The 22,383-nt window shown below is 41.5% G+C and overlaps 1 protein-coding gene across 2 annotated transcripts in view; it reads right to left on the bottom strand.

Annotated features, from left to right (window-relative positions):
* Positions 1 to 22,383, bottom strand: part of grm8a (glutamate receptor, metabotropic 8a) — a 167,027-nt gene that overhangs the window by 5,687 nt on the left and 138,957 nt on the right. For both annotated transcript variants that reach the window (XM_039600685.1, XM_039600684.1), the window contains exon 10: positions 21,241 to 21,607. In XM_039600685.1, coding sequence (XP_039456619.1) covers positions 21,241 to 21,607 — 367 coding nt within the window. The remainder of the gene's footprint in view (positions 1 to 21,240; positions 21,608 to 22,383) is intronic.

The raw sequence follows: 22,383 nt of genomic DNA, 5'->3' as shown, positions 1-22,383 counted from the left end.
CCTCAAACGTGTATTTGAAGACATATGTTACAATATCTTGATATTGTAACATTTTAAAAGTATCTCTGTGAAGGTTCTCAGCCATCCAGGTCATTGTAGTCTAAGGAGCTGCAGATAAGTATAAGGATACTTTTAAAATGGAAAGAAAAGCGTCTGGACTTCTTTGAGTTGCTTGAAGACGTTTCACCTCTCATCCGAGAAGCTTCTTCAGTTCTAAGGGTCAATGGTGGAGAGTCCCAGATTTAAACCCAGTGGGAGTTTCCCCCCAAAGAGGGACAAAGGACCCCCTGATGATCCTCTACCTAGTCACATGAGCCAAGGTGTGAAAGTGGGTGTGGGTCCCAATCAGCCAGGGTTTCGGGTGAGCTCATTGTGAAACCTGGCCCCAACCTATCATGTGATTTCCTGAGGTCAGATGGCCCAGGATGTGAGTGGGCGTTAAGGCGTCTGGGAAGGGATCACAAAACTGCATTATAGATGGCAGACAGTTGGTGTCGTAAACCACCGCCTCTGTTCAAAGATGGTCGCTCACAGTGGATGTAAATGGCTTCTTTCACTCCTCTTTCAAACCATCTGTCCCCTCTGTCCAAAATATGAACGTTGGCATCCTTGAAAGAGTGACTTTTGTCCTTTAGATGCAGATGAACTGCTGAGTCTTGTCCTGTGGAGGTGGCTCTTCTATGTTGTGCCATGCGCTTGTGAAGTGGCTGTTTGGTCTCTCCAATGTAGAGGTCCGGGCATTCCTCGCTGCACTGTACAGCATACACCACATTGTTAAGTTTGTGTTTAGGAGTTTTGTCTTTCGGGTGAACCAGTTTCTGTCTGAGTGTGTTGCTGGGTCTGAAGTACACTGGGATGTCGTGTTTGGAGAAAACTCTCCTGAGTTTCTCTGATGCACCAGCTACATAGGGGATAACAATGTTGTTGCGTCTGTCTTTCTTATCCTCCCTCGCTGGTGTCTGATCTTCTTTTCTGTGCCTCTTTGCTGACTTTATAAACGCTCAATTAGGATAACCGCATGTTTTAAGTGCTTCCTTTACATGTGTGTGTTCCTTCTTTTTTCCTTCAGGCTTAAAGGGAACATGTTCTGCCCGGTGGTGTAGGGTCCTGATTACTCCAAGTTTGTGTTCCAGAGGGTGATGGGAGTCAAAGAGGAGGTACTGGTCCGTGTGTGTGGGCTTCCGGTAAACTTCAATGTTGAGGTTGCCATTCTCTTCAATGTGCACAGCGCAGTCCAGGAAAGGCAAGCAGTTATCCTTTGTGTCTTCCCTGGTGAACTTGATGTTTTTATCCACGGTGTTAATGTGCGTAGTGAAGGATTCCACTTCTTGTGTTTTGATTTTGACCCAGGTGTCATCTACATATCTGTACCAGTGGCTGGGTACTCTTCCTTTAAAAGAGCCAAGAGCCTTTCTTTCCACTTCCTCCATGTAAAGGTTGGCTACAATAGGTGACACGGGGGAGCCCATGGCGCAGCCATGTTTTTGTCTGTAGAAACCCTCGTTGTATTTGAAATATGTAGTGGTGAGGCAGAGGTCTAACAGTGTGCAAATCTGATCGGGTGTGAGGTTGGTCCTGTCTTCCAAGGAGCTGTCTTCTTGTAGTCGTTTTCTGACAGTCTCCACTGCCTCCGTAGTGGGTATGCAAGTGAAGAGGGAGACTACATCAAAGGACACCATGGTTTCATCTGGATCCAGGGTAAGTTTCTGGACCTTGTCAGTGAAGTCGGTGGAGTTATTGATGTGGTGTGGGGTGTTCCCCACAAGAGGTGCTAGGACGGTAGCAAGGTGTTTCGAGATGTTGTAAGTGGCTGAGTTTATGCTACTGACAATGGGTCTGAGTGGGACCCCTTCCTTGTGGATCTTAGGAAGTCCGTAAATGCAGGGTATGGCATCCCCTGGGTAAAGGCGGTGTCAGCAAAGATGCACAAAAAAGAAGATCAGACATCAGCGAGGGAGGATAAGAAAGACAGACGCAACAATCAAATCACATGATAGGGTGGGGCCAGGTTTCACAATGAGCTCACCCGAAACCCTGGCTGATTGGGACCCACACCCACTTTCACACCTTGGCTCATGTGATTAGGTAGAGGATCATCAGGGGGTCCTTTGTCCCTCTTTCAGGGGGAAACTCCCACTGGGTTTAAATCTGGGACTCTCCACCATTGACCCTTAGAACTGAAGAAGCTTCTCGGATGAGAGGTGAAACGTCTTCAAGCAACTCAAAGAAGTCCAGACGCTTTTCTTTCCATTTTAAAAGTATCCTTATACTTATCTGCAGCTCCATGCTTTTATCCCTGCACCCTGGTTGAGTATCTTTGCATAATTCACAATTCAAAATAGTCCTTTTTTTATATTATACTGGACCTTGGTGCAGCTTCTCAGTTCCTCCTCTGTCTAAAATGAGCCATTGTGTCTCCCTTATAACTCCATATAGACCAGTTTTTTTTCTAATTGGCTACTTCTTGCAAACAAAAAGATTTGAACATGAGGATGGACACGCCAGAGCTGTGTCCCTGAGATGACTGTGTGTCCCTGACATCATACAGAGCCTAGAATAGAAAACCTGACTAGACAGTGAACCTGAGCATTTAAAGAGGGATTACAAGGATAACTTGTGCATACTTTGATCTCATTTGAAACTTAATATGAGCATCCACTAATATAACAGTATTATACTGTATGTAAAAGGAAGTAAGGAATATCATAATGGAGCCCCTTTAATCGTAATGGCCCAAACTCAAATTAGTCTACAAAAATATACCACAGAGGAACAGACATGCCTGCCTGAGGGTTTGAATTAATTGCAGTGACAGTAGCTAAAGCATAAGGGGACTGCATGGTCAATAAACTGGAAGCAAGCGGATGTGTGCAAAAGCACAAACATGACCTACACGTGTAAACTAAGAAATAAACTCACATAAACAGAACGTAATATTAACTTCACATGGGAGTTATTATTCTTCTGGGTGACCTTCCTAAAAAATAGACCCTGCCTGCAGCTTCATTATAGCCTCTGATTGCAGTTATTACCCCACAGCTGCACGCAAACACTCGCACACAGCAGAGCGTGTGCAATCAGGACCGAACTTCACAGTCGTGTGAGACACGTCGTCAATTAAACAAAAGAAACCCGATCATGAAAGAAATTTGCAAGAGGGGAATTTGTAGATTCATTTACACGTTGCCATATTGTTTCTTTTTCAAATCTCCTGCCAACAAATTGTCTTTAATTGAATAGCACTGATACAGGGAACAGTAATTCGCTATATCTGAGAAGAACAGATGGAGATGGAAAAAACATATTTTCACTAGGCGAGAGAGAGAGGAATAACTCGAGAAAAAGAAATGGCTGAAAGAGCGAATGACGAAAAAGGAAAAGGCAGAGTAACTGCGAGAGGAAAAAGATTTATTCCCTTAAGCGGTGAACTTGCTCTTACCGAAACAGCAGCAAGTCTGCTGATAGCCACTTCCATTACATCTAGCCTTTGGTCCAAAGTTGTGACCTCCTGCTGTTATTTACACAAAGACTGAAACACATACACAAACACAAACTGAGGGCTGAAATCATCATCCTCCACCTTGTTGTTCACACTTGATGCAGGCTGAAATGCGTGCCACAGAAGAACGCGCTATTAACTCAAAAGACCCACTCAAAAAATAAAGCAGTGACCTATGACTGGCTGCATTCAGCGTGCTCCTTTAAGGTTTAAAACATTTATAGATGTGTAATGAGTTTCAGGATGCGAAACAGACAGATAGAGCAGATGTGTTTAACGCCTTGGCAGACAAACTGGAGTAAGGAAAGTCACGAAAGAAAGAGAAACAATGGAAAGTTTGGATTCATGGTGCCCTTTTAATGTTTTTTTCAAGTTATTTTTCACTGTCAACAAGTAATATGGACCCACGCAGACTTTGAAGTGCTGGGCTGATTTCACAGGAGCCTTTTTATTGAAACCTCATGACTCATATTTACTTCATTATTTCCTCTAAAGAAAACTGCTCATCTAAGAATGATTGTCTTCCGCAGAGCTTGTTACATTTCAATTAGTGCTTCAAGGATAGTTCCACTGTTATTCAACCTAAACCTTATTGTGCTGACTACAACCATTTATAACCACCTATAGATTTATTACATTTCTGAGGAACACTTTTCATTTCGACTATATATACAAATGGTTCCCAATAGGCCACAAATAGCTAAAATGTATTACAAACGTAAATCTAGACGGAGACAGTTCGATTGTCTCATAGTTATCGGGCGCAGAAGGTCAACTCCTCATCATCACTGTGCAACCTTGAATGTACACTCAGTCGCTGATACTGAATATCTGTGTAACAATGTAATTCCTGGCCAATTGTGACAGTCTGGCAGTTTAAAAGTTCAATGACACGTCAGTTGGTGCAAAGACGGCGACTTTCTTTTCGCAGCAAACCCATATGATAGCTGAAGCATGACAGTTCATCTAAAAGGCTATTCTGAGTTAACTCGGCTGCACTGTGAGTGACACTGAAATGGAATGTACTTATCAAGAATACATTCTAAGTAAATTAAGCAAATTAGACCCATCTCCTTCAGGCTCATTGCTTTACACAAAAGGCCATGTACACATTAAGTTTATCATGTTATATGAATTGAAAATGTATTGTAATGGGGGTATTTCAAAGTCCATATAGGGTGTCAAACATATGGCTTGGGGGCCAGAATTGGCCAGAAATTGGCCCAGGAAAGACCCCCCCCCCCCACAAAATGTAGTGCTTCACTTCATTTTGAGTGAAGCACTACATTTTGTGGTGATTTCTGGTGTAAGCTGTTCCACCCACAGGCTACACCTTCTTATTCTTTCATGCCATGCTTTCATTTACTGCCCATTCTACATGATCCACACTTCTGTTTCGTGCGTTGTCCCAGTTCAGTTGTTAAAAAGCAGATGATTGGCTCTTCAGGGAGAGAGGCAACACAACAGCACTCTTTGGCATTGCGGGATTCATCCATAAATTTCGATTCGGGATCCTTTAGGTGCCATTCCTCTTGCATTATGTCATCCCCGGGTTTTTATCTGCACCTTTTGTTTACTCGTCATCCCTTCACCAATACCGCTCAGCTTTCAGAGGATTTCTATTCGCAGCTAGAAAAAAGAAGCCAATCAAAGAGAGGCAGCGGTGTCGTTTAATCACTGCTGTCATGTAGTTTAATCAATCGATGTGAGTGGTGACGGAAAGAACGAGATTGCAGATTTAAGTGGTGGAAATGAGCTTCCGCCGAGGGGGTGTCTCAGCTCGCCCTCAGAGACAGGATGAGCAGCTCAGTCTTTCAGGAGCAGCTCAGAGAAGAAAGTCTGCTCCCTCTGCTCCCCTGCATCAAAAGGAGCCAGTTGAGGTGGTTCAGGAATGTGTCAACGATGCCTCCTGGAGGTGTTTCAAGACTTATGTCTCTCAGATGGTTTGGGAACGCCTCAGCATCCCCCTGAAAGAGCTCCAGGTGGTAGTTGGGGAAAATAAGGTCTGGGCAGTTCTGTTTATTACCGCTGCCCCTCTGACCCCTACACATACAAGCAACAGAAAAGACGGATTTGACATATGTAGGGGTTTTAAGAAACACAAAAATCCCAGCTTATGAGGCTTGGTGAACCATGACATGAAAGCTTCTGAGTCATTACATGGCATCTGTGATTATCGCAACTCCTTTCATACTCCAAAACAAGAAAAGGGTAGTGAAATCAAAGAGTCCTGGCAAGCGACTTATCTAAAGAGAGAGAGGGAGAGGGATTGAAAGAGAAGGAATTTGTATGAATATGAAAGACATTGTGGGAAAGTGAACAAGAGAATAAAGAAAATGCGAAAAACAAACAACAAAGGAAAGTTTTGGGTGAAATTGGTGGAATTGGAGGAGTAACGAAGAGTGATGAAGGAAAAACACAGCAACAAACAAGCAAGAACCAGTGAGTGAACTGAGGAACAAAGTCTTGTATCTCTCATTGCCATGGGCATGTGGTTTGTGATGCAATAGCATTTTCTTTTGGGACATTTACATTGAGGTTGCACGTCTTAAAGCAAACAGTGTCACAAACTTTGCTTCGTATTACTATTTTAATTTTATCGTGATCATGTTTTTTCTTAGTTTTTTGTGGTTTTTTACAGTGAGCACTTGCCTGTTTTGCCTTGTTGGTATTGTTTTGCACAATGTGTATTCAATTCAGCTTTAATTCACCCTACAATATTAGAGGGAAGACTGAAACAATCAGACGACCCCCATATAAGCAAGCACTTGGTGACAGTGGAAAGGAAAAACTCCCTTTTAACAGGAAGAAACCTCCTCCAGAATCAGGATCAGATGGGCAGCCAACTGCCATTACTGATTTGGGGTAAGGGGATAGAGAAGAGAAGGGCGTATGAACACACTGGAAGTGAAGACGGGAGTGGTGAAGAAATGCTCAATGCATTATGGGAAGCCCTGCAGCACCCTGAGCCTATAGCAACATAACTTCAGGGTCACCTGGTCCAGCCCTAACTTTAAACTTTATCAAAAAATAAAGATAAGTCAAATTTCAAAAGTAGCTGATGGCTCTGCCTCCCATTCTACTTTTTACTCTACTTTTACAAACTAACAGAATCACAAGTAAGACTTCAGTCTGAGAGCAAAGTGGTCTGTTGGTCCAATATAGTTCTATTAGATCTTGAAGATATGATGGGGCTGATCATTCAACCCTGTTTATGCATTTAAAACATAATCAAATGTGCTTTAAATGCATGCACTGTTGTTTAACTACCATAAACCTGAGAAGAAATCTGTGCAAACTTTAAGATGAGTATAAAAATTATTTTCAGGCATATCAAATTTTAACAGTTAAAAGCTTGTCTGGAGCTTTAGGAAAAGATATTTTTATTGAACTATCACCTGCCATCATTTGGACACTGCTGTACTAAATTACTGGGCATTTACTTAAAGCTGAACTCATGTTCAACTTTGTGCTGTCACAGACTCACTAAGATCTCTAGCCAGAAATCAGTCCATTCTCTCCATGGAGTGATGTCTCCCAGCTCTCATTTGAAATAAATGACCACAGGCTACTTTGTTTCTTGTATCGAGTCAGGGAATGGTCAGAGAGAAAGATAGCCAAGAGAGGAGAGAAAAGAAGGGTAGTGAAAGCATTGTTCGAGATATTTTCCATTTCCAAAGACATTTTCTTTTTTTTCCTCCATTGTTTCATCAGCCTCTTTGCCATTCCCTCACTCCTGCCCATACAATCTCTAATGATTGGCCGGCACTCTTCACTGCACTCCAAACTCCCTTGTATCTCTCTGTGGAATATTTTCCTCTGTCCTCACTATTTCTTTTTCTATCCTTCATTATATCTGTCTCTGTTGCTCTCTTCTCCTTCATCTTTCTGCCTTTTCAACCTTCTTCTTATGTTTTACAGAACGTCGCCCTGTCATCTCCTTTTCTCTACATATCATCTCTGCATGACTTAAAAAGCTACCGCCTGTGCATGTTGATAGGGAGTTAAAACGTCCTTGATAGGTACCTGTCCTATATAAATATTTTGGCGAGCAGAATGACTTTTTCAAATTGCTTAAAGGTCCTGAACTAACTTCACAATCCCATTTAGAGTCATAACTTCCTCGGTATGTGTGTCTGGGTTCTGCTGTGTGCTTAATTGACCCCGCCTGTTTCTCTCAACTCACGCCATGGGACCACTCATCATTTTAATCACCTAAGCCACGGGAGGGTGAAGAGATTTAATTCTTATTTATATATTTAAAGTAATGTGAGGAGTCAGAATAGAATGATTTTTCCTATTGGGCAAATGTTAAAAATATAACACACAGGATATATAAAAATGAAGGGTTTTTTTTAAAAAATACTGATGTTTTTATTTTATTTTCAAATATTCTGAATATTCAGAATTTTAACTATGTTGTCCCATATTTATGGACCATAGTTTGGCTCACTAATATTAGATTACATTTCTTTTATGTATTGCAACAAGACAGGAATCTGCAAAAATTGATTGTGATGTCATCAGCTAGGTGGGCAAAGCCTTAACTATACTACCATGACTATGACCAATCTGGGTTTCTTCTTCTCTAAAGTCAGCTACAAAAATAGATCTTTTCATTCAACAGTTCTGCCTACTGCCCTGCACACATGCAAAACACGGAGGGCAACAAAACACCTTTTTTTCCAGTGCCTCAACGTACTACAACAACATGGCCTGTGAAGGTTTTTTAAAGATTTCTTACTAGGACAGAGTTACCATTGAGGAAGTACTTCAACAAGCAGGGATACACCCCCTTCCTATCCCAGTTTCAATTCACAGCATACATCCTTTACGAAGACTCAGAACAATGTCTGTAAGCATCAACAATCATCATCATCAAGCATCAACAATCATCATGCATCATCAACTTGCTGCAGTTAAAGTACAGCAAGCTGTGCTGGTTGTGTCTGCTAAAGTTTCAACCGAGCATTAGAATGAGGAAAAAGGTGATGTAACTTTGAATGTGGCATGGATGTTGGTACCAGACAAACTAATCTGAATATTTCAGAAACTGCAAATCTACTGGCATTTACATCCAAAATCATCCCTAGGGTTTACAGCGTATGGTCTGAAAAAGAGAAAATATCCAGTATCAGTTCTCTGAGCAAAAATGCCTTGCTGATGTTAGAGGTCAAGAAGAAGGGACAGCAACTCAAATAACCACTTATTTCAGCCAACGTATGCTGAAGAGCTTATCTGAGCACAAAAAAACCCACTGACCCTTAAAGCAGATGGGAAATAGCAGCCAAAGACCACAACAGAATTTGGAGTAAACCACATCTAAGCATGACTCCACCTTGCATTATATAAAGTTCAAACTGGTGTTCGTGGGGTAAAGGTGCAGAGGATATTTTCTTGGCATACTTTAAGCTCCTCATTACCAACTGAGAATCGTTCAAATGCCACAGCATACATGGGTAATGTTCCTAACCTTCTCCATCACTTTATGACCGCAGTGTACCCAACTTCCAGTGGCTAAAACATCTCACAAAGCTCAAATCATCTCAAACTGGCTTCTTGAACATGACAGTGAGTTCACTGTACCTCAATCATCACCAATCCAACAGGGCACCTCTGGGATGCTCTCAGGACAACCAAGATAGAAGACAGAAGACCGTAGTGTGAGTGATTACAGTACGACTCAAACCCAGATTTACTCAAAAATGAGTTCAAGCTAAGACGTTTTATTTAATGTTTCTTTTAAGTTCCTTTTGCAGCTTTTTACTCAAGATGATTTTTATTCTGAGCTTGTTAAATCCTCAAGTTACCCAGCTTCTCACACCAACATGGTGCTATGATGAAAAACTCTTTTTAAAAAAGCAGCGACACAGGACATTTCACAATCATATTTTAACTTTGTGTCAGAGCAGCATAATTGGGCCCAAGCTCAGTGGTCCCTGTTGTCCTCCAAGTGCCTCATTACATTCTACAAACAGCACTTAGAAACTTTCTTTCTCCATCTAATCCATACCGGTCTGGAGTCTGTGTGTGTCATAGAAGACAGAGTATTTTGTGAAATAATATTACAGCTATATTTGGAGTTGTGTAGCTCTTCTTGACTTGCAAGTCTTGCAAGGTTCAGCCAGTAGCCCCGAGTCAAACAAATTCCGAGCTATATGTAAAAGTTTATTGTAATGCATACTGTGAGGGTGGCCTTGTTGTCAATAGTGTGCTTTCCTTTCTCTCTCTCTCTTTCTCATAACTGGCATAACTGTGTCCCACTGTGCACAGCTCCAACCAATTAAAATGCCCAGCATGGACTGATGTGGAGTATCATCAGGCAGCAGACTGCTGTCCAGGCTGTGGAAAAAAATAACGTGTTACACCTTGAGCAGGAGAATTAGGAGTAACTGTGTCTCTGCTCCACTGCCATGAATGTTAAATATTCTTGTTTCAGTGGCTGATGTTTTGCACTTTTAACAGAAATCGGGCTGGAATTTATATGGAGTACACTGCAGCTGTGAACTACACAAGCACAGCCCCAACCCTCTTTTTTAATTCTAGTGGAATTAATAAAAGAAGAAGGTAATAAAGTCCCTTTCATTTGGGGAGTTTATTTAAGGGAAAACATAAAAGGCTTTCATATTGTTTCTTTGGTCCCTTTAATTAAAGTTTTTATTCACAGAGTATGCTAACTACTCCAGCTCTGAAGAGCAACTGGAGCTAATGAAATGTTGTTTGATAGTTTTCCATGTGTTCTCATTTTCTTGTGTCCATGTTGTCATACCGGCAATTGCTAATTCTGGAGAACCAGAACCTGACCAGCTCTTTAGTGATAAAAATGAGCAGTAAGCAAATAAAAGCGCTCTCTTGATTAGAGACACGTGAAGAATCTTTAGAGTTCACGAGTGTTTTTGTAGTTTGTGTGCATCACAACAGCAAACAGAAAGCTGTTGTTCTCTTATAGTGTGTGCTAAAGTGTTGGTATCACTTAAAATGCACAGATATTGCAATCACAAGCTTGTTTATTTTACCAAATATAGAAGCAGAGGTGCTAGCTGGTATTTTCTGAACCACAAACTAGTAAAAGCATGTCTTTTTATTCCATTGGCTTAAAATATGCACAAAAGTTAATGAAGGAAAATTCCGCTCATCATTAAATTACAGAATTGGAATAAAAACTCAAACTCTATGCCACTACCCAACAACTCTTTTGTTGACCGAGGATTTTCATTCCAGTGACAGACCTGAATGGTTCCTGCCACGATTTGGGCTGAACGAGCTCCAAAATTCCCAAGCCAAGTATCTCCCATCTACTGCCAGCAACTGGGTGCCAGTTTACTGCATCTGCACAGCAACAGCTTGAAAGGCAACAAACTGAATTTCTGTTGGGATCAGCAGGAGCTGCACCATAGCACTAATTAAATCGGTGCTACATTTATCTATTTCTAGATGGGATTTTTTCCATTTTGCCCAAATTATCATCCTTGTGCTTAATTAAAGCAGCACGACTCATTTGAAATATCATTCAATAAACATACCTTATATGCACTGTCTTGGTCATAAACTGTAAAATAAAAAAAATTAGCGTATTTTGAAATGTTAACAGTCATTCAAATAAAAACAAAAAAGTGACTTCTAACACAATAGAGTGTCAGGTCTGAAGACTTTATTTAGTTCTTAGTTTTTACTTTGTCATTGCGTTTGTTTCTCCACAGTGAGGCATGTGTGATGATGAAGGAATGACAGTTACAGTGGAGGTGGAAGATAGAAAAGTGAATAAACAACAGCATTAGTCAGAGATGTAATGGTGACGAATGTTGCTGTGGACCTTAAAAGAGAATTTTGATGAAAAGTTTGGATTTATAATGTTCTTTGCCTGCCTCTACTGCTCCCCTGGGGAGAGTCTGCATGTGTCTCACTGAGTGTGCGTGGATTCCAGTGTGCACGTGTGAGTGTTCTTAAACGACTGTGTTTGTGAAAGGACACATGTGCAAATGTGTAAGTGTCTGTGTGCGTGCAGGCGTGTGTGTGTGCGCGCGCACGTGTGTGTGACTGCGAGCATCACTGTGTGAGGCGGCCCCCCTTGGGCATCTCCCCCCATCCTTCAACATCTCACTGTTTGATGTCGGGATCTGACACTTGCTGTCTGTCTCTCCCCATTCTCAGTCAAACGACCAAATCCCACCAGAACCCTGGAAAAGATTGCAAAACCCATTCCTTCAAAAATAAATGAAAGATTTTACTGTTTTGGGTTTTTTTTTCGCACACACACAGCCTGCTCAGGTTAATCACCCCAAGGATCGGGATTGGTAAAGTCTGTCAGAATGAAGACGGTGATGTCTAAATCCCAAAAAAAAAAAAAAAAAAAAAAAAAAAAAAAAAAAAAAGAAAAACATTGTTCAGATGTGATCTGTTCTCTGTACGTGTTCCGTTGATCCCGCATTGCGACTGCGGGAGTTACAAGCTTGTGATGTGTTTTCTGGTATATTACCTCACCCATTTTTTTTTACTTAGCCTCAAACCAAGAAAGTTTTAAATTCAAAATGTACACTTATAAAGGTGCAGGCATAAGTTGTTTGTCAATCAAAGAATGCATCACCTGCCTTTGCTCTGATCCCATTAACAAAACAAGGAACCTACTTGCAACCAGCCAGAAATGGGCTTCAGTAATAATGTATATCTGGTGGAATTCAATAAGGGATAAATTACCCCCTAACGCTGCTTCAATCCTTAATGAGTAAAAATATATTCTGCTTACATGATGCTTGCTTACAGGAGACAGCATTAGTAAGCGCCATCATCAGCATAAAAGATGCTTTGATTACATTTTGGCCACTTGAGTTAGTAAATTAACCATTTACGCAGTTACTGATGTCGAATTTTATTTAATTTTTGCATTTTATTAAGAAATAGGGTCAATGGAAGTGGATATGTTTGAGTAGCTGGGGTCAACAAGCAGAAAACAGGGCACGTGAGGTGAAGAAGAGTTTGAGAGTGGGTAGAGACGATTATCTGGGGTGATTTGTGGCAGGAGGATAGCAGCAAAAGTGAAAGGGAAGGTTTACAAGGTGGTAGTGAGACTTGCTATGATATATAGTTTGGACATGATAGCACTGAAAGAAAGACAGGAGGTGGAGCTGGAGGTGACACAGCTGAAAATGTTAAGATTTTCAGTGGGAGTTCCCAGGATGGTCAAGATCAGACATGGGTATAACACAGGGACAGGTCAGTTTGGGAATATTGGAGAAAGGATGCTGAATATGGAGCTGCTAGGCAGGAAAAGAGAAACCACAAAGGGGATTTGCAGACTTAGTGAAGGAGGACATGCAGAGGGTTGGTGTGACAGCGGAGGATGATGGGGATAGGGTGAAACGGATGAGACGCTTTGGCGACGCCTAAAGAGAGAAGTCAAAAAAGAAGAAAGAAGGCAAATTTCAGAAGCAAGAAAAAAGCCAAACACAACCTTTTAACTATTATCTTTAAAATAGGATCCATGCTGAATTTAACTTGGACGCCAATAAAATAGTGCCACAAAAATGCATTTCTGCTTTTTTAGGTGAAAAAAATCAATTTCACTTCAGATTTTTCTTCTTGTTGTCTGATTGTACTACTGCTGTACAGAAAGAAAGTTAAAAACTCTGCATGCCACAACTCTGTATTATGGTAAATGCAAACAATCTTCAAGGATGTAGTTCTGGAGAACTGATATAAGTGAATCAGCTTCTGGCCAATCAGAGCAGGGATATCAATTAAATGCTACCCAATAAATGCTGAAATTTGATGCTGTCGGTGGTTGAGAGAGATCCGTGTCACAGAGAGAGATGCCGGTGATGCTTAGATGGACATGACTGCATGAGCATAGCTTTGGTTGTCTGTCTGGTTCCACAGTGATTCAGAAACGTTATTTTGTTTCCCACATCCCTCTTTATCCCACTCCCAGCCTCTTTGTATCTCTGTTTCAGTTTTATAGTTTCTCCTCTTTGATGTACATTATAATCTCTCTCTTTTTCCGTCTCCCTCTCTCTCTGATGTTGGCTTGCAACTTTCCTCCATCTTAATGTTTGATGGCTGTGTCAGTCCCACCTCTTTTGAGTCTCTTTATCTTTTATAATGTCTCTCTCTCGCTCTGCTCTCCCACACTCTCTGATTCACTGCTTCTCTGCAGCATTCTGCCTTGTATTTTCACTCCTTCCACTTGACATTTGTGATCTTTTCTACACCCCTGCCTCCACTTGCATCCAATCTCTTTTTCAGCACTGTTGCCACCCTCTCAGCCCACTGTCTCCCCTCCTGCTCCGTCTCTCACATCCTCTTCTGATTACTATAGATTGATTACTGAAGGTTACTCCTGGTAAAGATCTGGGCGGCTGCTGGTGCACCATCGGGACCACAGTTACAGCCATAAATCTATCTTTTGACGTTGAGCTGCGGCACTGTGTGTGTCTCAGCGTGTGTGTGTGTGTGTGTGTGTGTGTGCGTGTGTGTGTGTGTGTGGGTGGGTGGCTGGGTGCAGTAAAGGACAGAGATGGATTTATAATGCAAAGAGATTGATAGTCTGCGTTTTACACTCCTGAAAATCAAACATAATCACCAAGAAAAGAACAAAAATGAGGAATGTTACTGCAATATTTCACTTCCAGTGTTGGGTATTTTTAGGTCAGGACTCCTTCTTTTGTCCTGGGTTAGACAGCAGAGTGCTTATGTACTTATGTGTGTTTTCAGAAAAAGTGAGATTAAAAATTAATGATTAAAAAGTAGAATGATGAGGTGAAGGGGAGGCTGCGAGAGACAAAAGGTGCATAGGTGTGTACGAAAAGGAGCTGCAGTGATTGAACCTGCTGATTCATATTGTTCAGTGCATGCAGCTGTGTCCTTCTATTACATCACAGCATGAGTCAGTCTTTTCTTAGCCTGGATTTAGGCTGTATCACATATCTCATTGTTTTACTCTGTAATGTAGCCCAAAGTTTTCATGCCCAGAGAAGAAAGAAAAAAGAAAATCTAATGAATAAAGTCATATTTTAGCAAAGAATTTCTCCTGGGCCTGCAAGATAGCTTTATTCTGTACTTACACATGTAGATATTTTAACTCTCGGCAGCTCCTCCGTTGGTACTAGGATAATTAAATAACATAAAACTCACTCAAATACGTCTCTGTGCAAGCAACTGGTGTGCACTTAACGATTCAAGAACAAACCCACTAAAAAAAAAATCCACCTGCTGTGAAAAAGACACACTCACACAAACATACACACACACAAACACACAGCGAGTGGGTTTGTGCGTAGAACTCAAATGGTTGCTTCTTCCTCGGTTGGAGGCAGGAAATAACAAGTTGGCCATATTTAGGACATCTGGAGAACAAGAGAGCCGGCTCACATAGAGGCACAAAGAGACGTACAGATAAAGAGAAACAGACAGAGACAGGAGAAAGCAGAGAAATGAAAGATGGCCTTATGTCGATAGAGTCAGGCAAAGGAATGATGAGGCGCACACTGAGAGAGATAGCTGCAGAGAGGATGTACCATGCGGTTAGGGCTCTACAGCAAGCAGAGTGAGGTAGAGGGAAGCGCACATGCAACGTTCGCACAACACAACCTTTCACATTTCTGCAGGGTGTGGCAGAAGCTGTTTGGAGCCTGCATCCTCTGCATAGATGCATGACCTATTTCAATACTTTTCCCTGTCTGTGATGGTTAAGAAGCTCCTTCTTTGATGATTTATCCCTCACATCCTTAGCCTGTATCTCCTTGTCCTCCTGCATCCCTCTATCTCTCATTATAAAACTCCCTTGCAATTTTTATCTCTCCCTCTACATGCTTTCTCCCCCCCTTTGACTTCTTCCTCTTCCCCTTTCTCTGCCCGCTGTGGCTCTGAATCTCAAATCTATATTAGTCAGTAAAAGAACTACATAAAGCAGTTTTAAGTATACACATAGAGTACCATGAGAATAAAGAGTCTAAACTTGCTTGTATTCTTTTTTAAATTTTACACAGGCCCCTTACAGTATCACGGGAAACCTCTAAGGTTCTTGTCTTCTGAACACAGATATCCTAAAAAGTGTGTGACGTATGATGCAACATCTTCAAAAAGCGGCAGCGAAATGGCTGCAGACAAGAGGCTGGCTGAACAGCAGAAACAGACAACAGCTGCCCGTAAACACCAGACCAAAAGCTGAACACAGCTTGGTGTGTGTGTGGGAAGGAGTAAAGGTCATTAAATGAGAGTCAGAGGATCACCGCAGAAATATCAAGAAGGCCATTTACTCTGAGTGCAAGAGCCCGTCTTGGACAATAAAACAGAGATTTTAAAATTTGCCTCATAGTTAACACACAGTCCACCGGGGTCTCACAGCACTTCCTGACAAATTTTCGGAATAATGCTGATGGACAATCACCTATTTTATCCTCTGTATGAACATAAAAAAACAACTACACTGTCTGACATCATTTTATTTACTATTGTTGTCCATGGACACCAGAAGTACGGAATGGAAGTGCTATTGGACACCAACAGCAGCAATTCTTTGCAGACTAGTTTTGACTACTATATATATATATATATATATATACACACACACACACACACATATAAAGTCAATGCAGAAGTGCCTTAAACCTGCATTCTATCTCAAAGCCACCAGATGGTGATGGGTTGTGGTTACAACTGTCCTGTTACCTGCGTTACAGACATCACAACTATCATCCAGAACCAAAGAAAAAATTTTTTAATTGTCTGCTTTGATTTTAAACTAAAGCTCTAGATTTCCACCAATGTCTTCGATCCATCTTGTTACGGTTCCCTTGGAGAGGAGCATATTAGCACCGAGTCAACCAAACACTCTCTGACAAACTTCATATCTCATGACTTACTGTTTTTTGTGATTCTGAGGGAAATCACAAACCTGATCTTGACAGCTCCATCCCTGGATGTGTAAAGATTGGTAAAAAAAAAAAAAAAAACAACTTCTTATTGCATTTGCTCCTTTGCTAACAATGGTTCAGAAGTCAATTTCTCTATACATTTAGTTTTGTAATGTTTATTCAAACTCAGTATTCAGTATTTATTTATTCAAGGACTATACTTTTATAATTATAATTTGATTTATGGTCTTGGAAAAGATCAACATTGCACATCAATCTCTCTTTGTTTTTTAATGCGAGCCAACATCTTTGAGGGCTTGCATATTCACGTCTCAAAAACACTGGCTTCAGTCAGTGAAGTTACATTCACTTGCAACTTATAGGTAAGTTATTCTCTGATAGAGAGTTCATTAGCCGGTCTGGGGCAGCTAACAGGCTGGTTGTGGGCCACGGGCCGTAGAATACCCATATCTGGTTTATGCTGCCTTTGGTTAAACAACAGTTATCGTGAGTTTCAACACTCTTTCATCATGACTTGATGGCCATCAGAATCCCATCAGAGTTTCAAGAGCACATGTGGTACAGGCATGAAACATACTTTCAAATGCAATGAATTTGTAATCTGACTGCTGAGTGCAATGAACAAATGACAACTTGTATCAATGTGCACAAACAAACTGTCACATTCTGTAACTGTTTCACACTTAACATCCATGCGAGGGGGTGTTTGATAGAAATGGTTCTTGTTGGTTTCTGTTTTAGAATATTTTGACCCAGAGCAAGAGAAGCAGCTTCTGAGCCATAGCACCACACCACACAGACAATAAATGACCACACAAAGCTATCTCCATGACAACTGAGCAAACTCTCTCTGCCAACATGGGCCCTGAAATGTTGTTGAAGAATCTGAAAAGATGTACGCCAGTGGACCTTGAGTTAAAGATTTTCTTTTGTTAATATAAACCTTTAAATGCTCCCATTGAGATGTGTTCCCCAACACTGACTGTGAAAAGAAGCGCTGAAGCACACCTGCTGAAGAAAGGTTCTTATAATCCAACCTCTCATACATTTGAAATGTTCCCACATGGCCAGTGTGAAAGTCACTGTTTTGAAAGAAGCCTCCTCACAATTCAAGAGCCAAGAACTAACTGCAGTAAAGTTTGCAGGTCCCTATAAATTTCACTGACATCAGCATTTCAGACGAGGTATAGCACACAACAATGTAACTGTGACTTTACTGAGCATCCCGAAGCATCCAAACTTGATTATCACTTGCTGCACTGTGGCATACTTCTATTAACTGTGCACATATTCATACAAATGTTAACCCTTATATCAAGATACCAGGTGAAGCATGATAATCACAAAGTTAATCATAATGAGAGTCATGCTGTCACCTAACCTCAAACTAACTTCACTGCAGCTCCATCGCCCTCCCCTCTGTCTGAAAGCAAACCTATGCCCTTGGTAGAGCTCTCCTCATTAAAGTCCCATCAGCAAGTCACATCATTACCTGTTTACTCCTTTCACTCCACTCTCTCCTCCCTCTCTTCTGCTCTCTGTGTTAGCCAGCCAGCTGCCACACACTCCAGAGGATATCCCAATTAGAAACAACATACAGAGACAAGCGAATGTGCGCTGGTGGATATTCCAATTAAATACAACCCATCGGACAAACATGCTAACACAAAATGCACACAAAATTGCTGGTGGACATTCTAATTAGCCAAGCAAACAAGGCATGGACGCTGCAATGCCCGTCCAGTAAGACAGGATGCTATGTCTGATAGCATGCATTCACACATAGATATGCCCTCATGAATATGCACACAAATTACTTTTACAGTCAGGGATGTGTAAAATCCTGCCATGAAATATTTGCCCTCTTTAAATGGTCACAAGCACAAAACATTGCATGTAGTCAAAATCACAGAACTCGCATAACATGAGCAGCTTGCCTGTCATTCACACACAGTATCTTGATGGATTTGAGAAGCTGCAAGCAGTTGTAAGAAACATTCTCCTTATTTTGGTATAACTGTAGAGTAAGGTTATTCCAGGGGAAAAGGAGAAATACTGAACTTACAGATACACTTAAAATGTATTGCATCAACAATTACTCCAAGTCTCCGACTTCTTATGGAAAAAATGAGAGTGCATGAAACATCCAGCAAGAGTATGATTTCCCTGATGTGTGATTAGACGGGATCACTTTGATGTCAGCTCTCTGCCATGCGACAGAGGCTGGCACCCGTCTTAAAAGGAAAATGGGCTTAGATGTAGAGAAAAGGGGGAAATGAAAATATCCTGACTAACACTCCAAAATAGGAAGAGATTATTAGAGCTGACAAGTTTTGGGTAGAGGTAGAGGAAGAGAAATCTGGAATATTCAGCGGACACAAGGCTTGGACTGTTTATAAAATACCTGATATAGCCACAGTGATGTTATCCTCTGGTATCTGGAGCCTCAGTCTTAGAATGATGACAAGTATTTGAGTAGATTAAAACTCAGTTTTTAAATGATACGTTTATCACGTCACTATGGAGGAATTTTGGCCAAGTTGAATGCCCCATTTAAGGTCATGTCAAAGCATCTCAATTGGATTTAAGTCCAGAATTTGTCTAGGCTTCTTGGATAGCTACCTGGAAAGGGTTAGAAAGCCATTTCTGAGGCTTTTGGATTCCAGTGCGCCTTGCTAAGAGCCATTATCCAGTGGAGAAATCTTGGACCAGTAGTGAACCTTCCCAAGAGTGGCTGGCCTACCAATGTTACTCCAAGAATGCGTCAGCGACTCATCCAGGAGGTCACACACAAAACAAAAAAGAACACAATCTAAAGTGGCGGTGGCATGGTGGTTAACACTTGCCTCACACCAGGAAGCTCCTTAGTTCAATTCCACCATCAGGCCAGGGTCTTTCTATGTGGAGTTTGCATGTTTTCCCCGTGTTTGCGTGGGTTCTTCCCGGGTACTCTGACTTCCTCCCACAGTGCAAAGACATGCAGTTAGGGATAGGTTAATTGGAAAGACTAAATCACACCATAGGCAATTTAGGTGTGAGTGCGATTGGTTGTCTCTATCACTATGTTAGCCCTGTGACAGACTGGCGACCTGTCCAGGTTGTACCCTGCCTCTCGCCCTAAGATAGCTGGGACAGGCTTCAGCGACCCTGAAAAGGAGAAGCGGAAGCGAATGGATGGATGGAAGATCTAAAGTATTGCAGTCCTCACTTGCCTTAGTTAAGGTCAGTGTTTATTATTCAACAACAAAGAGACTGAGAAAAAATGGCATCCATGGGAGAGTTGGTGAAAACCACTGCTGACCAAAAAGAAGAAAGGTTTGCCTCATACATTCCAAAAAAAAAACCCCATCTTGATGATCTCTGAGATTTTGGGAAAATATTCTGTGGACTGATGAGACAAATTGAACTTTTGGTGGCAGTGGTGTGATGGTCTGGGGCTGATTTGCAGCTTCAGTTTCTGGTAGCTCAGCTTGCTACCACAAACTCCTGAAGGCGAATGTCCACTCATCAGTTTTTGCAACAAGTCCACCTCTTAATAGCTCAAAAAGAAAGTTAAAAAGAGCCTAGTCAAAGTCTGAACTTAGACCCAATTGAGATGCTTTGACATGACTTTTAACAGGCTGTTCACAGCGGGCCAAAAGTCCTCCACAGTGATGTGATAAACTTTTTACCAGTTATCGCAAACTGCAGTTCTTTCTTAAAATGTGTTTGATGATTGGAAACATGCTAATGTGACAAATACACAGAACATGAGAAATCAGGAAGCTGGCAAATACTTTGTCACAGCACTGTATATGCCTGTTTACTTCAATCGATCTAGAGTAATGTGCACATTTTCTTTATACAGATGTATAGAGTGTGTTTAGCACAGTGATGTAAAAAATGCGACTTGGACAAAAAAAAAAAAAAATCAATGACCTGTCATGAATCTCAATGAGTGTATGAAGTGTGTTATTGTTGAAAGCAGCATATTCGCACTATCAAGAAATGGAATCAATAGACCACTGCTGCTTTAGCTCGAGTAAACAGTACGCGTCAATATGTGTACGGTCTTATGAATCAGATTAGCTATATTGGTGTTTACGTGCGCATTCAAACCCACTGTTTCTAAGCCGATAAGATGAAAGGACACTGTTTAAGAGCCAGTCACGCTATCACTCATACCCTCACACACACACCTCACGTGGCTTTTATTCACATCGAACACCCATTAAGAATTAACTACAGGTAGGAAGAATAAGCTCGGCAGTATAACTCTCTATAAGCCCAGACCATGGCACGGTTCCAGTCCATCAGACAGACAGTAAATCCTCTTGTACTCACGAGGGATTGTCAGGAGATTTCTGACTCTAAGCCAATAGTATAGCTACAGTTGTAAAACACTTCTGTACTTCAGTGCCAAGAGATACGGTTTTGATTTTGAAAATTTGCAGGGAGGTAGTAAAAGGACACTTTTTGCCACAGCAATACATCAAACGTATGGCTCAAAATGCAATTTCAAAACTTGCTTTAAAATCTGCTTAGGAGTTTTGAACCATGTGAAGCAAAAGCGCACTGACCGCACAACCACCTCTCACCTGCCAGTGGAGTTTTGTGTTTTAAAAAAATATTGCACTTAAATATACATCTAACTTTGCTCAAGCGCAGCAAAACACAAATTTGCCCTGCTGTTCACAGTAGATGGTGATGTTCCAAGAGGAATTGATTTGATCAGTGATATAAAGGGAAAGCAAACAGTTGCAAGCAGACACATATTACAGTTTGATCCTCAGAAATCTTGCAGCTGATTGGGGTTGAAGGACAGACACCAACAACACACTTTCCGTTTTCTCAGGATGTAATAAGTGTCATCCAAAATATAAACACACTCACCCGTTCTGCAGACTGGGACGTGCCAAAAAAGATGGGTATGAACGCCAGCCAGATGATACAGGTGGTGTACATGGTAAATCCAATAGGCTTGGCTTCGTTAAAGGTTTCAGGCACGCCTCGCGTCTTGATTGCGTAAACTGTGCACGTAACCATCAGCAGAATGGAGTAACCCAGGGAGCAGATGAGAGACAGGTCTGAGATGTCGCACTTGAGGACTCCACGTGCCGCCATGGGGTCCTGGGTCCGCTGCTCGCCGTAGTCCACTACAGTATGGGGAGGGTCCACGGCGAACCACACAAAGACACCCAGGAGCTGAACTGAGATCAGGGAGAAGGTGATGACGAGCTGGGAGGCAGGAGAGATAAACCTGTAAAGGACAGGATGGTTGATTAAATTTTGATGTAGCAAGGATGAAAAACTGCAATTAATGCTAGAAAATATGCACTCATGGTTACAGGTGAGAGCTTGTTCCACCAGCTCCCAGTTTGCGTTCAGGAGACAGTCACCCTCTCTTTTCCTTTTCATAAGTGACCCTGAACAATCCTTTAGTTTGCTGATATATAGGCTGTAGCGATGATAAACGGAGTACCTCTGCTCCACTCAACTCTTTTCACTATTTTCATATTGATATATCACAATCGCATGTCATTAACTATTTGTTAGCTGGTATTTTGTCCTGTTTCTTGGTCGTGGTCTTTCTATGCCGCTCTTCTCTGCCATCTCTTTTCTCCTAACCCCTTACTGGTTCAGCAGATGACCACCCTTCTCTAAGCCTCTTCCTGACAAAAGGCAGCACTTCCTCCACCACCAAGAGGTTGCTCATGAGGGATCAGTCACTGGAGTTTACCCTTTGTACGAGTAACACCGTATGCTCTTTACCTTTCAATATAAAGCCCCCTGAGATCACTGCTGTTGTGAATTCATGCTACTTTATTCCAAAAGAACTAAAATTAAAAATTGCTTCAGTGTTACATAGTTAGTTAAATAGCAATCTGGTAACGCATTGGCCAGTCTGGTGACTTAATCTCTGGAGGGCAGTTGGCTGGTGTAGCCAACAAAGATCCAGGCCAAGATTTCCTGTTTCGGCAGCCAGAGATTGCTTATGAATATAGATACATGCAAAAAGGGTACTTGTCACTGGAC

The sequence above is a fragment of the Oreochromis aureus genome, linkage group 17, assembly GCF_013358895.1.
Source record: "Oreochromis aureus strain Israel breed Guangdong linkage group 17, ZZ_aureus, whole genome shotgun sequence".
Classification (NCBI taxonomy): Eukaryota; Metazoa; Chordata; class Actinopteri; order Cichliformes; family Cichlidae; genus Oreochromis; species Oreochromis aureus.
Note: the sequence above shows the minus strand (reverse complement) of the source record. Positions and strands in the feature narration are given on the sequence as shown.